The sequence below is a fragment of the Xenopus laevis genome, chromosome 1L (assembly GCF_017654675.1).
Source record: "Xenopus laevis strain J_2021 chromosome 1L, Xenopus_laevis_v10.1, whole genome shotgun sequence".
Taxonomy (NCBI): Eukaryota; Metazoa; Chordata; class Amphibia; order Anura; family Pipidae; genus Xenopus; species Xenopus laevis.
In genome coordinates, this window is record NC_054371.1 from 100,177,407 (window position 1) to 100,191,525 (window position 14,119).

The 14,119-nt window shown below is 43.2% G+C and overlaps 1 protein-coding gene across 2 annotated transcripts; it reads left to right on the plus strand.

Moving 5' to 3' along the window:
* Positions 1-1,336: 1,336 nt before the first annotated feature.
* On the plus strand, positions 1,337-12,149 carry rpl36.L (ribosomal protein L36 L homeolog). Of its 2 annotated transcripts, none has more exons than NM_001093854.2 (4): positions 1,337-1,368; positions 2,103-2,196; positions 10,492-10,626; positions 12,020-12,147. In NM_001093854.2, the coding sequence occupies exons 2-4, from the start codon at positions 2,104-2,106 to the stop codon at positions 12,107-12,109; spliced, it is 318 nt and encodes a 105-aa protein (NP_001087323.1). In that variant the 5' UTR covers positions 1,337-1,368; position 2,103; the 3' UTR covers positions 12,110-12,147. The 2 variants fall into 2 exon arrangements, with proteins under 2 accessions (NP_001087323.1, XP_018102792.1); XM_018247303.1 differs by lacking the exon at positions 1,337-1,368 and adding an exon at positions 1,452-1,603 and having other exon boundaries at positions 12,020-12,149.
* Positions 12,150-14,119: the final 1,970 nt, after the last annotated feature.

The window sequence follows — 14,119 nt, forward strand, 5'->3', positions numbered from 1 at the left end:
ACAACTGCAGAGTCTTGTCCAGGCTGAGGAGGTTAATTATATACAAATACAAGAGTCCTCTGCACTCAACCCATTATCAATATATTTAAGACATTGAGGCATTTTTAGTAGCTGTATGAACAAATAGTCTCAATGTCTTAAATATATTGATAATGGGTTGAGTGCGGCTTTTGCTCCGTTTGCCACATTGGGTCTTTGGCTAGGGTTGCCACCTGTACAGTTCTGACCCGGACAGCCCAGTATTTTGAAGGGCTGCACGGGTCAAAACTGCCTGCCCGGTTTTCCAAATTAGGAAAACCTGGCAGGATTCCTTATGATTGACATGGCGATCAGCCACCCCTGGCATCACTGTCCGCCCCCTCAGTGTCACGGCCCCGCAACCTCTGCATCATGGGCCTGCCTTGTCTCCACCCGACTAAAAGGTGGAAAACCTATCTTTGGCGCTTCGGGACTTTGCCAGTTCCAGGTATGTCAAGGGGGAACGGAAAATTAGAAAAGTGCAGCACAGCTGGGACCCCCTTTAGGCTCGAGCCCAGTACAAATGAACCCCCTGTGCCCCCCCTGATGGTGGCCCTGTATGCACCTGTAATGCTAATTTGGGCTAGTCAGACAAAAAGGGGTTAATGTCCAGCTAGTGCTTAGAGCATGGGTTACATGTGACTCTAACACTTCAGGCTAGGGCCTTCACTGTGTGTGGAAGATTTAAGGTGTAGCGTAGAGATTAACTACAACTACCACAGGCTACTGTGCACTAAATATATAAAATAATGTACATCAGGAAGTCCTTGTCGTGAAAACAAAGGAGTAACAATTTAATTGTACAAGACAAATATGTCACAGGGTTACTTAAAAAGGATGAGGTATATGCAAGTATATTAGCAGGCTGAGGCAGGCAGATGAGAATGTGCCTCTCCTAAGGATTTGCAGTCAAGTAGTAAGGCAGAACTCCAGGCAGTTGTACCTTTTTTCACTCTTATAAATATTGTATTTTTTGTCTTTGTTGGCTCCCTCTATTAATTTTCCAGTCTACCATGTGTACGCAAGGTAGTAATTGGTAATATCAGCGCAGTCGCAATCTCCATATTTTTTTGAGAAGCAAATTGTAACTATGACAGCCAACGTTCGAAACCTAATATACCTAATGATTATTGTACGTCTTATCTTTTACTGACCTTTTTAACATAAATATCTGTTAACAGTGTGTCTAATAAAATAAAGTAAACACGGCGTTTTATAGGGCCACAAAAAAAAAAGCAAGTTGGACGCTCTTGCCACTTATGCAGCTCTGGAGGACTCATCCGAGCTATGAAATACGGTACTTCCGGCTTCGCTCCTTCCTTCCGGCGTGACCGCCATCTGACAATTGAGGTAAGTTGATGGATACTTGGCTATATAAATCTTTGTTAAATCTTTAGCATCCGTCGCTGACGTGGGTAGGGATATTACAGGGATTGTTGTACGCGGGAATAGGTAGCTATATTGCATGGTATTGTTTAAAACTGAATAAGGGTGGTCGCTTAGTCGCTATTTGTACCCTGAAGGACCTAGATCCAAATGCTGTAATGAAGCGCTGTTCTCCGTAACAACGATTTACACTGTTCAGGTAGCCGGTTCTCTTGCTGTGAAATGCGTGCCATCTGTACTCTAGATTTTGGATAATAGTGTAGGCAGAAATAATTGCATTCCAAGTCGCAGCACTGTTGTCTTACGTTCTATTCTTCCATGTGGTGCTGCTGATTTGCAGTGGGTTGGTGCACATATGGCCCTTTTGATATGCGATATTAACTTTCAATTCTAACTTTTATAAGAACGCGTGATATGCGCGTGCACCGCTTTTATAAATAAGCAAAGTTATATACTCCAAAGGAACCAAACTGTGAGAACCATATGAGGGTAATGTCCGGTATCTCAACACTGCATGTTTGACCTGATAAATGTGTTCGGCAATGGTCCATTTTTAAGGGTCTTTTACTGTTCAGTTTGATGTGATCATATTCTAAATGTATGACCAATTGCAAATATTCAAAATGCTGTATGTCAACCCTTTTTTTTTAATTTAAATTCACTTTCTCTATTCTATTTTCTATAACTTTTCTTCGCAGAATGGCTATCCGGTACCCTATGGCTGTGGGCCTTAATAAAGGCCATCGTGTCACCAAGAATGTCACTAAGCCCAGACACTGCCGCAGGAGAGGGGTGAGTTGTTTAACACAAAACTATAAGCTAATATCAACCTTTATTTATAGATAATGTTAGAAATGTGCAGACTTTGTGGCGCTTAAATTTGCCTCCATTTTTCCTTTAAGATACTAAAGTAAGCAAGTGAGCTAAAAAATCGGGTTTATTAATCCAACATTTCGGTCACGCACAGGACCTTTTATATACAGTTAGGTCCATAAATATTTGGACAGACAACTTTTTTTCTAATTTAGGTTTGTAAATTACCACAATGAATTTTAAATGAAACAACTCAGATGCAGTTGAAATGCAGACTTTCAGCTTTAATTCAGTGGGTTGAACAAAAACATTGCATAAAATGTGAGGAACTAAAGCCTTTTTTTAATTTTTTTAACAAAATCACTTCATTTCAGGGGCTCAAAAATAATTGGACAATTGACTCAAAGGCTATTTCATGGGCAGATCAAAGCCTTGGAGTTGATTTGGGGGTAGGGTGCTTGTATGTGGAGCTCTCTGTGCAGGGGAAACAAGCCATCCTTCAGCTGCAAAAAACAGAAAAAAAAACCATCCGAGAAATGTATGTGGAGCTCTCTGTGCAGGGGAAACTATGGACACTTAATCATAGGACTATGATTAAGTTTATAAATTACATTATAGTTCCAAAAGTCGGTTGGCTGCCCTTTTAGCAAGTGGAAAAAATAGTTATTGGAATTATCTTAGTATCCAGATCCAAAGATTGGTCAAATTGCCCTCATTGAGTTAAGAAAAATTGGTCATAGCTTCAGCCATGTTTTTTTCCCTCTGGATCAAATCTCAGCCAGGTTATATTTTTACAAAAACGTTAAACTTGATGTACTTATCTTGAATCTATCTCACCTATTATTCTGTATCCAAAACTAAAGTTAAAAGCAACAGACAGAATGCATCTGTAACCTGGTCTATTTATGTGTTCTATATCGGTAAGGACTATGGTGTGCCTGCTTGTTTGATTGCTGGCATACACCATAAGGCCTTAAAGAGATACTGACACAGATATTAAACCTTATTTCTCTTGCCTAGATTGGGGGACACAGGCACCATGGGGATGAAGATCCTGTTGCTTGGAGAAAGGACACTAAAAGGTTAAAGTGGCTCCTCCTCCTCCTGCTCTGGGCTTCATCCCCGCCTACCTCCTCAATCCTCAGTTTTCTTTAGTGTCCTCAGAAGGAGGATGGACACTTCGTGGCTGGGAGCAATGGTACAGATTTATTCAGTATCATGCCACTACTAGGGGTCAGTGTTTCTCTTCCAGAACCCCTCCAGCCAAGGACTTCTGATCTGAAGATGCTCTATAGCCTTCCCGCTCTACGGAGGCTGCAGGCTGGGGAGCTCCCCCCCCCACACTACCCTGGGCACTGGTTCCCGCTCTCCGGAGGCTGCACCAGTAGCCACGACGGAGGGTATATCTTTTATTGAGCATTCCTGGCTGGCACGAGGAGGTAAGTCAATTCCCTCCTCCCTCCCCCCATTACATGCTGCCTGTCAGCTCTGCAGAAAGGCATTTAGTTTCACTTTAACTGCTATTCTCTCACAGAGATTTCCCTAGGCATTTAGTTTCACTTTCACTGCTATTCTCTGACAAAGATTTCCCTAGGCCAGGGATGTCCAAAAGGTAGATGGGATCTACCAGTATACCTTTAGCTGGTCATCAGTAGATATAAAGACACTGTCAACACACAGTTTGTCTAAATCACCCTCCTGTTTCATGCTTTTTATTTGATATTTATGTTAAGGTTACAATATACATTTTCTCATGAATCAATATTAAGTAATATTTTCCATGGAACAGAATTCTAACAATGCTTTTATAGATGTAGATCATAATGGGACAACAGCACTAAAAGTAGTCCCCGCATTGGTAATTCAGTGCCATTCCCAGCGATCTTTCGCGCCACCATCTGGCGCTGCCTCTATTTCATTGTGCACGAGTCGCTGCACACGCGCCTCACGGGCGCCATCTTACTAAGGTACTATACCAAAGCCCGGGAAACCTCTCTGGTGGCCATTTTGGATCCGCATCTCTCTCTCCAGTACTGAGCGTTTCCAGCCTCACTGTCTCTCACAGAGAAGAACAAGGCACCATTCCTTCCTACCTTGGTGAATAGGTAGTTACACTTCCCTTACTCTTTCTCTAGGGGATTAACACTTCCCTCTCTCTATGGGACCTACTGTGGGGTTTTTCACTACTTCCCTCTGTCTCCACAGATCGCACTCTAAGGGAGAAGTGGTTCACTCCTGGACTCTCCTAATATTCCCCAATATCTTTCTTACTGGGTTGCACTACATAGTATAGCCATGCAGGCAGGGCAGATGACCAGTCCCTTCCCAAGCAGGCAACTGCATGTACCACCAATGCAATTTAGTATTTGGCATGGGCTACTTGCAGACCTAAATTTGCTAGTGTTTTGGCTGAGCCAATATGTGAAGCCTGTAAGACTGCAGCAGTCACTGCACAATTACAATCCCACACAGCCCTACCAGCCAGCTCTGCGACAGCTACGGCTAATCAAACGAGCTTGGATTCTGAATTGGTGTGCGCTCTATCTCTAGCGGGTCTACAAAACCTAGCCAGAGTTCCAGAGACTCTAGATAAGGTCCTACAACATCTATCTACAGAGCCTCACAGACCGGTCACTCAGCAGTCGGCCACAAAGCGACCTCCCCTTTCCCCACCTGTTTTGTCTGATGAACAGGAAGAGGCATTGGGAAGAGGGACAGATCCTATCCGCAGATGAATAGGATCAGGATACCCCTAGATCACAATGAGAGGTCGAGAGCCTGATTCAGGCACACCCCACCTTTAGCAGAGCGAACCAATAACATTTTCAAGAGGCAAAAGAAGTCTTCTTGTGTCTTTCCAGCCTATGAACAGCTGGGTGACATTGTTAAAGCACAATGGAAAACGCCAGACCATAGAGTCCAATTTTCCATCGCTTTACTCAAACTTATCCTTTTACTTTACAGACCTTGGTCTTCACCCCCAGCAGTGGACCCACAGGTCTCTAAATTGTCAAAGACCACCACCATTCCAGTAGTCGATGCAGCTTCCTTTAAAGGAGAAGGAAAGCTACGGAGGCATTTTATTGCCAATAGATTAGCTGCAATAGTGCAAGCTAGAATGCTATATTTATTCTGTAGAATGTTTTACCATACCTGAGTAAAAAGCTCTAGAAACTCTCTGTTTGTTTAGAATAGGAGCTGCAGGATTAATGAGGTGTGACATCACTTCCTGCCTGAGTCTCTCCCTGCTCTGGGCTCAGATTACAGTAGAGAAGGGAGGGGGGAGGAAGAGGAGCAAACTGAGCATGCTCTTGCCCAGGGCAATGAGGTTTAAGCTGAAGGCAGGAAGTCTGATACAGAAGCCCATGTGTACACAATAGAAGGAAAGAAATGCAGTGTTTCTTTTGACAGGGGACTCAGAGCAGCACTACTTTGGGAGTTTACTGGTATATTTAGATGGACCTTTCTGATAAGGATTACTTCTTTTTTACCTTTCCTTCTCCTTTAACGATCCTATCGACAAACGTCTTGAGGGTTTCTGCAAGTCGATTTTTACAGCAGCAGGCAGAACTCTACGACCTATTATTGCCACCCCATGGGTATCCAGGTCAATGGAAGTTTGGGTGGCCCAACTCATGGCTCAGAAGACCCCTCCACATACCTCTAGCTCCGATAGCGGACACAAATACATAAATTTGCATAGCAGTCCTGGACGCGGCTAAGCTCGTCACAAGGGCTTCGGCATAATCCATTGCAGCCAGACGTTTCCTTTGGCTAAAAAACTGGTCAACAGATCTTACCTTGAAGTGGTCTCTGCTTGGTCTCCCATTCTCGGAAAAAAAAAAAAAAAAACTTTTTGGTGCTGAACAGAGAAGGAAATTTCTCAAGCTACAGAGCCAGAGGTCCCAACATGAAAAGCAACAAGCTCCGACCCGCCCCAGATTCCAGTCAAGGCAGAGCACTTCTTGGTCAGGAAGCAGAGCAGCACCTAAGCCCGCACGGGACAAACAGCCTCCGCATGAGGAGGTGCCCACCCCTGAAAGCTAAACCCTTTGGCGGACGCTTAAGTCACTTTCGGGAGGTGTGACGGCATAGAGTACTGGAACCCTGGGTCCTACAGATCATTTCTATCTCATAGAATTCGCTCAGCTACCTCTGAGGTGATTTTCCATCTCAAGGCTCCCTACCACAGAACCCAGGCACTCAGCTTTCCATGGGGTTCCACACGCCCTGACTGCCTCCGCGGGAGTAATGGCGGTCCCTCAAGGGTAAAAGGGGCTTCGGTTTCTACTTAAACCTGTTTATAGTACCCAAAAAGGATGGATCTTTTCACCTGGTGCTAGACCTAAAGGCACTAAACGACCATGTAAAGAAGCACCACTTCAAGATGGAATCCATCCAGTCAGTCCTAATGTCCCTGGACATAGAGGATTTCAGGGCGGTGATCGACATCAAAGATGCATACCTGCATGTCCCCATACATCCCAACCACCACTGGGTCCTTCACTTTTCAGTGGCAGGAGAACATGGCAATCCCTGGCACTCCCCTTCAGACTATCCTCCGCGCAAAGGCTATTCACAAAGGTCATGGCTGCGGCTCTAGAGGACCTGCGACTGCAGGGAGTGAGTGTCATACCATACCTGGACGACCAACTTGTAAAGGCCAGTTTCATGGCACTGGCCACAACTCATCTCCAGACACTAATGCTGTTAGGTTGGCAGATAAACTTCCAAAAATCTCAATTCATACCTTCCCAGAGTACAGAATATTTAGGGCTTGATTCTTCATTGGGAAGAGCCTTCCTTCCCCAATCCAAGATCACCTCCATGCAGGGGCTCCTGTCATCTCTGCAGAAAATTGATCAGGTACCTTTAAGGTTGCCATGAGAGTGCTAGGGACTATAGTGTCATCCTGCGATTCCATATGCGCAGCTCCACACCAGAGCCATGCAGAGCCTTACTCCAACACCAGAGGAGGAACTGAGCGAACCTAAACTGCAGGATTCCCCTATCAGATCTAGTTTGAACCTCTATCAGTTGGTGGCTTTGACCAACAACACTTCCGTCAGGAAAACCCTTCCCCAATCACCAGTGGACAGTCATCACAACAGTTGCCAGTCTACAAGGTTGGGGAGAAGTATTGGGAGACCTAACCGTACAGGGACGTTGGTCACAGAAAGAACTACTCCCCATCAACATCCTGGAATTAAGAGCAATCTACCTGTCATTGCTCCAATGGTCAGGCAGACTTCAAGATCTACCTGTAAGAATACAGTCGGGCAATGTGACAGCGTTGGCTTACATCAACCACCAAGGAGGCACAAGGAGTCAAGCTGCCCTACCAGCTATCTCCGCAGTATCCCTGGAGTGGACAACTGGATAGCAGATTTTCTCAGCCGAGAGACCTTAGATCAGGGAGAGTGGAGCCTACACCCAGAGGTTTTTCAACTGATTCTGGCATGGCGGGGCACTCCGGAAGTAGACTTAATGGCATCCAGGTACAACAACAAGCTTACGAGGTTCTTCACAAGAAGCAATGACCCTCTGGCCCTAGCATGGACACACTGGTGGTTCCGTGGCAGTTTCACCTAGCATATGTCTTCCCACCACTGGCACTTCTGCCAAGGGTAATCAAGAAGGGTAGAAACAGTTGTAGTGGCACCCTACTGGCCACACCACACTTGGTTCGAAGAGCTCATAAGTTCATCAGTGGACACACCATTCCACCTTCCAGACAGAATGGATCTGTTATCTCAGGGACTGATCCTCCACCTGAGTTCACCATGGCTGGATTTAACGGCATGACACTTGCAGCCATAATCCTAGCCAGATCAGGAGTTCCAAAAAAGGCCATACCGACCTTACTAAGGGTCAGAAAGCCCGTCTTCGCACGCATGTACCACAGGGTATGGAGGACATTCATATCCTGGTGTAAATCTAAAGCCAAAGACCCACAGTCCTGGGACGAAAGTAGCCTATTGTTATTCCTTCAGGAGGGTTTAGAAATAAGGGCTGGCACTCAGCTCACTGAATGTTCAGGTATCAGCCTTATCTATCCTTTTTCAGCAGCAGCAGCTTGCAATGCTGCCCAACATCAAGACCTTCCTACAGGGAGCATTGAGGATGATACCTCCATACCGTCATACAATCCCTCCCTGGGATCTCAATATGGTACCTTCTGTATTGCAGGAGCAACCGTTCGAGCCATTGGCTCAATTCCATTAACTCTGCTGACTCTTCAGGTAGTTTTCTATTAGCCATCACTTTGGCTAGACTAGTTTCAAAACTAGCAGCTCTATCTTGTCGTCCACCATTTTTGATTTTTTACAAGGACAAGGCGGTGTTGAGACCTACCTTGGATTTCCTAAGGAGTTCCATCTTAACCAGGACCTGCTGGTTCCTTCATTTTGTCCTGAACAAAAGACAAATTTGGAACAGTTACATACGTAGATGTGGTTCGTTCTCTCAGAACATACACCAGGGCTACCAAGAGTAGAAGGAAGCTAGACAACCTCTTTGTCTTACCAGAAGGACCACGGAAAAGCCTTAAGGCATCTAAGGCCACCAATGCAAGATGGATTAGGTCAACAATCTTGAAGGCCTATGAGGTACGAGGTAAGGCCACACCCTTCCGGGTTCAGCTCATTCTACTTCTTCACTCAGCACTTCTTGGGTGGTTCCTCTCCAGGCTTCAGCAGAACAGGTCTGTAGGGCTGCAGTGTGGTCATCCACACACACCTTTTCCAAATTCTACAAGGTGCATACATTCGTCTCAGCCAAACGAGCTTCGGCAGGAAAGTGTTGCAGGTGGTTATTCCCTGAACACTAGAGGTAAAAAGTCCCGCCCTCATGGGTAGCTTTGGGACGTCCCCATGGTGCCTGTGTCTCCCAATCTAGGCAAGAGAAAAATAGATTTTTGTACTTACCGTTAAATCCTTTTCTCTTGTCCTACATTGGGGGACACAGGCCTTCCCTCCCTGTATTAGTTCATGTTAATATTGATCAGGTAATATCTTATATAATTTTTGTTGTTCAAATACCAACAATTTCAAACAGCAGGTGGTTCATACCGTGCTTAGCTTGCATTGGGGAGGAGCTCCTTCTCTTCACATGGGCAATTGGTAGGGCTCGTCATCTCTTCTTCGGTCAGAAAACTGAGGATTGAGGAGGTAGGCGGGGATGAAGCCCAGAGCAGGAGGAGGAGGAGCCACTTTAACCTTTTAGTGTCCTTTCTCCAAGCAACAGGATCTTCATCCCCATGGTGCCTGTGTCCCCCAATGTAGGACAAGAGAAAAGGATTTAACGGTAAGTACAAAAATCTATTTTTTTCATCTCTTAACATAGTCTTTGGATGCTGTTTATAATTTTACCATAAAGTATTTGGGTTTCAGGTAAATGAATAATTCAATAAATCTTATAGGGGGTACGCCTATAAGATGTATTAGAACTCACTCATTAAAATAACTTGATTCAGAAATAATGCAGAATATTTAATTGAATGGAGTATGAGGAAGCTTATATTAATTTTAATTTTCACTAGTTACCCTTTAAAAAGACTGATCCGCTAAGATTCCAATGCCAATAATTTTGATATACAGAGGCATAGGTGCTGTGGTATACATTGGGGGGTTTTGCTGCATCTTCATGGGGTTTGCCATTAGGATAAGACCATTATAAGCTTTAATCCTGGGCTTATGTATTTAGGAATTTTACCAGCTAATGACAGGGCAGGTTAAAGGGAATGTCGACCCGAAAAATATATTTTTGTTTAATAAAAAAAAATTAAACTCTAAATAACGTATAGTTGAATAGGCAAACAGTGGTGTCTTACAGCGTGACACACCGTACACCACTGTTGTCTCTTCAACTATATGTAATTATTGGGTGTGGAGCACCCCCCTATGTTTATAAATCAATGGGGACCTGTGATTATACCTGTGCCAGTTGTTTTTAATATTTTCTGGTATAAGTAACTTTGCAATATACTTTACATTCATTTTTAACCATATTTATTTTAATATGTAATGCTATTAAAAGCAGTGTTTCTCTGGTCCTCTTATATTCTCTGCCCTGCTGGCAGTCTGTTGATAAAATGACACACCAGCTGATTAAAAGCACTGAACATTTTTATTGTATATTGGAAAGTTGCTTAGAATTAGTTTTTCTTTAATTAGGTACATTTTAATTTGAGTTGACTTTACCTTTAAAGATTTTAGTGATTGTTGTAGTGACATTTGTTGTAACCACCTGTATCAACCTTTCTTTCCATCTCAGCGTCTGACAAAACACACCAAGTTTGTCCGTGACATGATCCGCGAGGTCTGTGGATTCGCTCCTTATGAGAGACGTGCAATGGAATTGTTGAAGGTGTCAAAGGACAAGAGAGCACTTAAATTCATAAAGAAAAGGGTAAGTTTGCTGTTATCAGTTTCTTAGAAGGCCAGTATACCTTAAAGGTGTGGTTGTAAAATGGCCAATTCTACGCAACTTTTAAATAGTTCATTTGCCGCCTTACGACTTTTTCCAGTTTGCAAATAGGGGTCACTGCCACAATAATACAAGTTTGTTATTGCTGCCTTTTATTACTCATATTTCTGTTCAGGCCCTCTACTATTCATATTTCAAACTTATTCAAATCAATACATGGTTTCTAGGGTAACTTAGACCCTAGCAACCAGATTGCTGAACTGGCAATTTGGGGAACTGCTGAATAAAAAGCTAAATTTAAAGACGAATAAATAAAATTAAAAATTGCAAATACTTAGATTATCATTCTCTACGTCATATGAAGTTAACTCAAAGGTGAACAATACCTTTATTTTCCTTATGTCTAATGGATGTTTTTAACAAAATGTATAAACACTGCTCTTACTGGTATAGCATGTTTCTTTAAAGGTTACTGGACTCGTTTACTAATCTTAAAATGTTTAGAGGCATTGTAGCCCCATTTACAACAATAACTGAAAAAGGGCAAAATCTGAAAATGGAACTAGTCCCATTCAACTTCCTATCACTGAGCAAGGTAAAAACAAATCAGTCCACCAAAAAGCTCTTCATATAAATAAAGCACTCTTTTCCTCCAGCTGCAGTCTGTTGTGTTCAGAGATAAACTGAAACTCCTTATACTGAGTCTTCTCAGTTTGTTTACTTGGCATACCAATTAGAACATGTTAATTTTTGAGGAGACGTCTTATGCATCATCATGTGCTTGTTGCATTTTTAATAAGGTTAATAAACTGTTACTATCTTTGTGCAACCAGAACTGTTGTGTTTTTCAGATTTTTCCCAGTTACGCTCTTAAAGGGGTTGTTTACCTTAAAATTAACTTTAGTATAAGTGATATTCTGAGACAATTTGCATTTGGTTTTCTTTTTTATGATTTGTGGTTTTTAAGTTATTTAGCTTTATATTCAGCAGCTCCCTAGTTTGCATTGTCAGCAATCTGTTTGCTAGAGTCCACATTGCCCTAGCAACCATGTATTAATTTGAAAGTGAACATGGAATATGAATAGAATGCATGAACAGAATGGAGTAATAAAAAGTAGCAATAACAAATGTGTAGCATTACAGGGCATTTTGTGGTTTTTTTTTTGTTTTTTTTAGATCTGGTCAGTAACCCCCATTGGAAAGTTGGAAAGAAAAAGGCAAATTAAACTATAAAAGCCATCCTATAACACACTAAACTTTAATTTAAAGGTGAACTACCTCTTTAAGGGAAATATAAAGGTGTATATAGTGACTTTTCAAGTCATGTATTTTATTAGTGTAAGTAATATTTATGGGTTTTTTTCTTCCCCTTCAGATTGGTACTCACATACGTGCCAAGAGAAAGAGAGAAGAACTGAGCAATGTTCTGGCAGCAATGAGAAAGGCTGCTGCCAAGAAGGATTAATTGTAACAGTTTGCATAAAAATAAATGTTTCTCAAAAATATGTTTGGGAAGTGATTTTTTTTTTATTTTTTTTTTTGTTGAAAAATCTGAAATTATAAATGTTAAGCTGATGCAAAGCACTCTTGAACCAAACTTATATTTAAAATAACTTACATCTACTGGGAATATGCTAATGAATTGAAAGTGCTGAAGTTTCAGCATTCCAGACTGTAAACCATAGGGCAGGGGTCCCCAACCTTTTTTATGCGTGAGCAACGTTCAGATGTAAAAAGAATTGAGGAGCAACGCAAACATGAAAATCTGTCCTGGTTGGTGTAAATAAGGGCTGTAATTGGCTATTTGGTAGCCCTTATGTGAACTGGCAGTCTACGGGAGGGTCTGTTTGGCAGTACACCTGGTTTTTATGCAACCAAAACTTGCCTCCAAGCCTGGAATTCAAAAATAAACACCTGCTTTGAGGTCACTGGAAGCAACATCCAAGGGGTTGGTGAGCAACATGTTGCTCACGAGCCACTGGTTGGGGATCACAGCCATAGGGTTTCCTATTGGGTTCTATACATATATTGATATGGTTAGTTTGATTGGGTCTTACTGTCAACCAACATTACATTTATGACCATCAGCAAGCAGATTTGACACCATCCTTAAATAGTAGGTTACTAGGTCACTTATGATATAAATGATCTGTTGGTTATGTACTCACATCACAGTAGCTCCAGCAATCGGCCCTAAAAACCCCTGCTATTCTGTTAAAGCAGCTCAAACACTGAGCCAGAGGCAAAAACTCAAATTGCTAATGGGGCAGTGAAGCGAGCCTCATAGGCGGTCTCCCGCCTAGAAAGATATGCACGGGACGCGCTGCCTGAACAAAATGGCGACAGATCAGTTCCCAGGGCCCGAATTGAGGGAAGGCCAAGCCACGAGGACCCGAAACCACAGGAACCAACCATGGCCGACTTACTGGCGGAAATAAGAGCCTCAAAGGAATCCAGCAACAGCCTAATTTGCTCGAAGACAGAGGAAATCAAGATAGAGCTGTCCATAATCAAACAAGACCTGCAAAAAGTGTGGGAGAGGGTGGCAGCACTGGAACAAAGAGTGAGCTCCGTGGAAGACCTTTGCCACCCTCTGCCGGAGCAGGTTCAACAGCTTAACAAAGCAGTGGCCGCCTGCAGCTTAGAAAACACTGAGGCAGAATAATCTGATTTATTGGCTTCCCAGAGAGGCAGAGGGGAGCTCCCCAGAAAACTTTGTGGAAGCATGGTTGATTGAAAAATTTGTCAGGAACAACTTCTCTACTGCCTTCGCTACAGAGCGTAGCATAGGATTCTTACGAGCGATCCAATCCCTAGGGCACCTCACCTGCTAATCGCCCGCCTACTAAACGCAAGAGATAGGAATGTGGTCCTAACGATGGCACGAAAGAAGGATGCCCTTATCCACCAAGCGGTGAAAATATCTATTTGGGGATTTCTCGTGGAGGTCCAGTGACAGAGAGCAAAGTTTCTGGATGGAAAGCTGTGCCTAAGAGAGCTCAACTTGATGCTATACCCTGCCAGGCTGAGAGTAATCGTAGAAGGGCAGACGCGTTTTTTTGTTGTTTTTTTTACCACACTGTGTGAGCTCAGTTCATGGCTGGATACGCAACACAACCGGGCCTGATCTGTCTGGGGTTGAGAGCAGCAACAGGCAGTCGATGCTCGTCCTCTGAAGCCGTCCAACATGCAGGCACTCAGTAGTGGTACTGTGAGTTCAAGGCCTGTTGAAGGAATTGTTGCAGTCATAATTTTCTCTTATGTTTGTTTTTTCACAGCCAACGCATCCATCCTAGTACGCCATTGGTGTTTCTTGAGAGGCTACCTTGCGCATAAAGGCACATTGTGTTTACATGAGCATATAACTGTGGCCCACCCATTATTGTTTGGACATAGAAGGGGACGGTAAGATACACCTGGCTCAGGAATTTCTTCTTCATAGGTAGAATTATAACTGGGCTGCTAACTGTAAGGA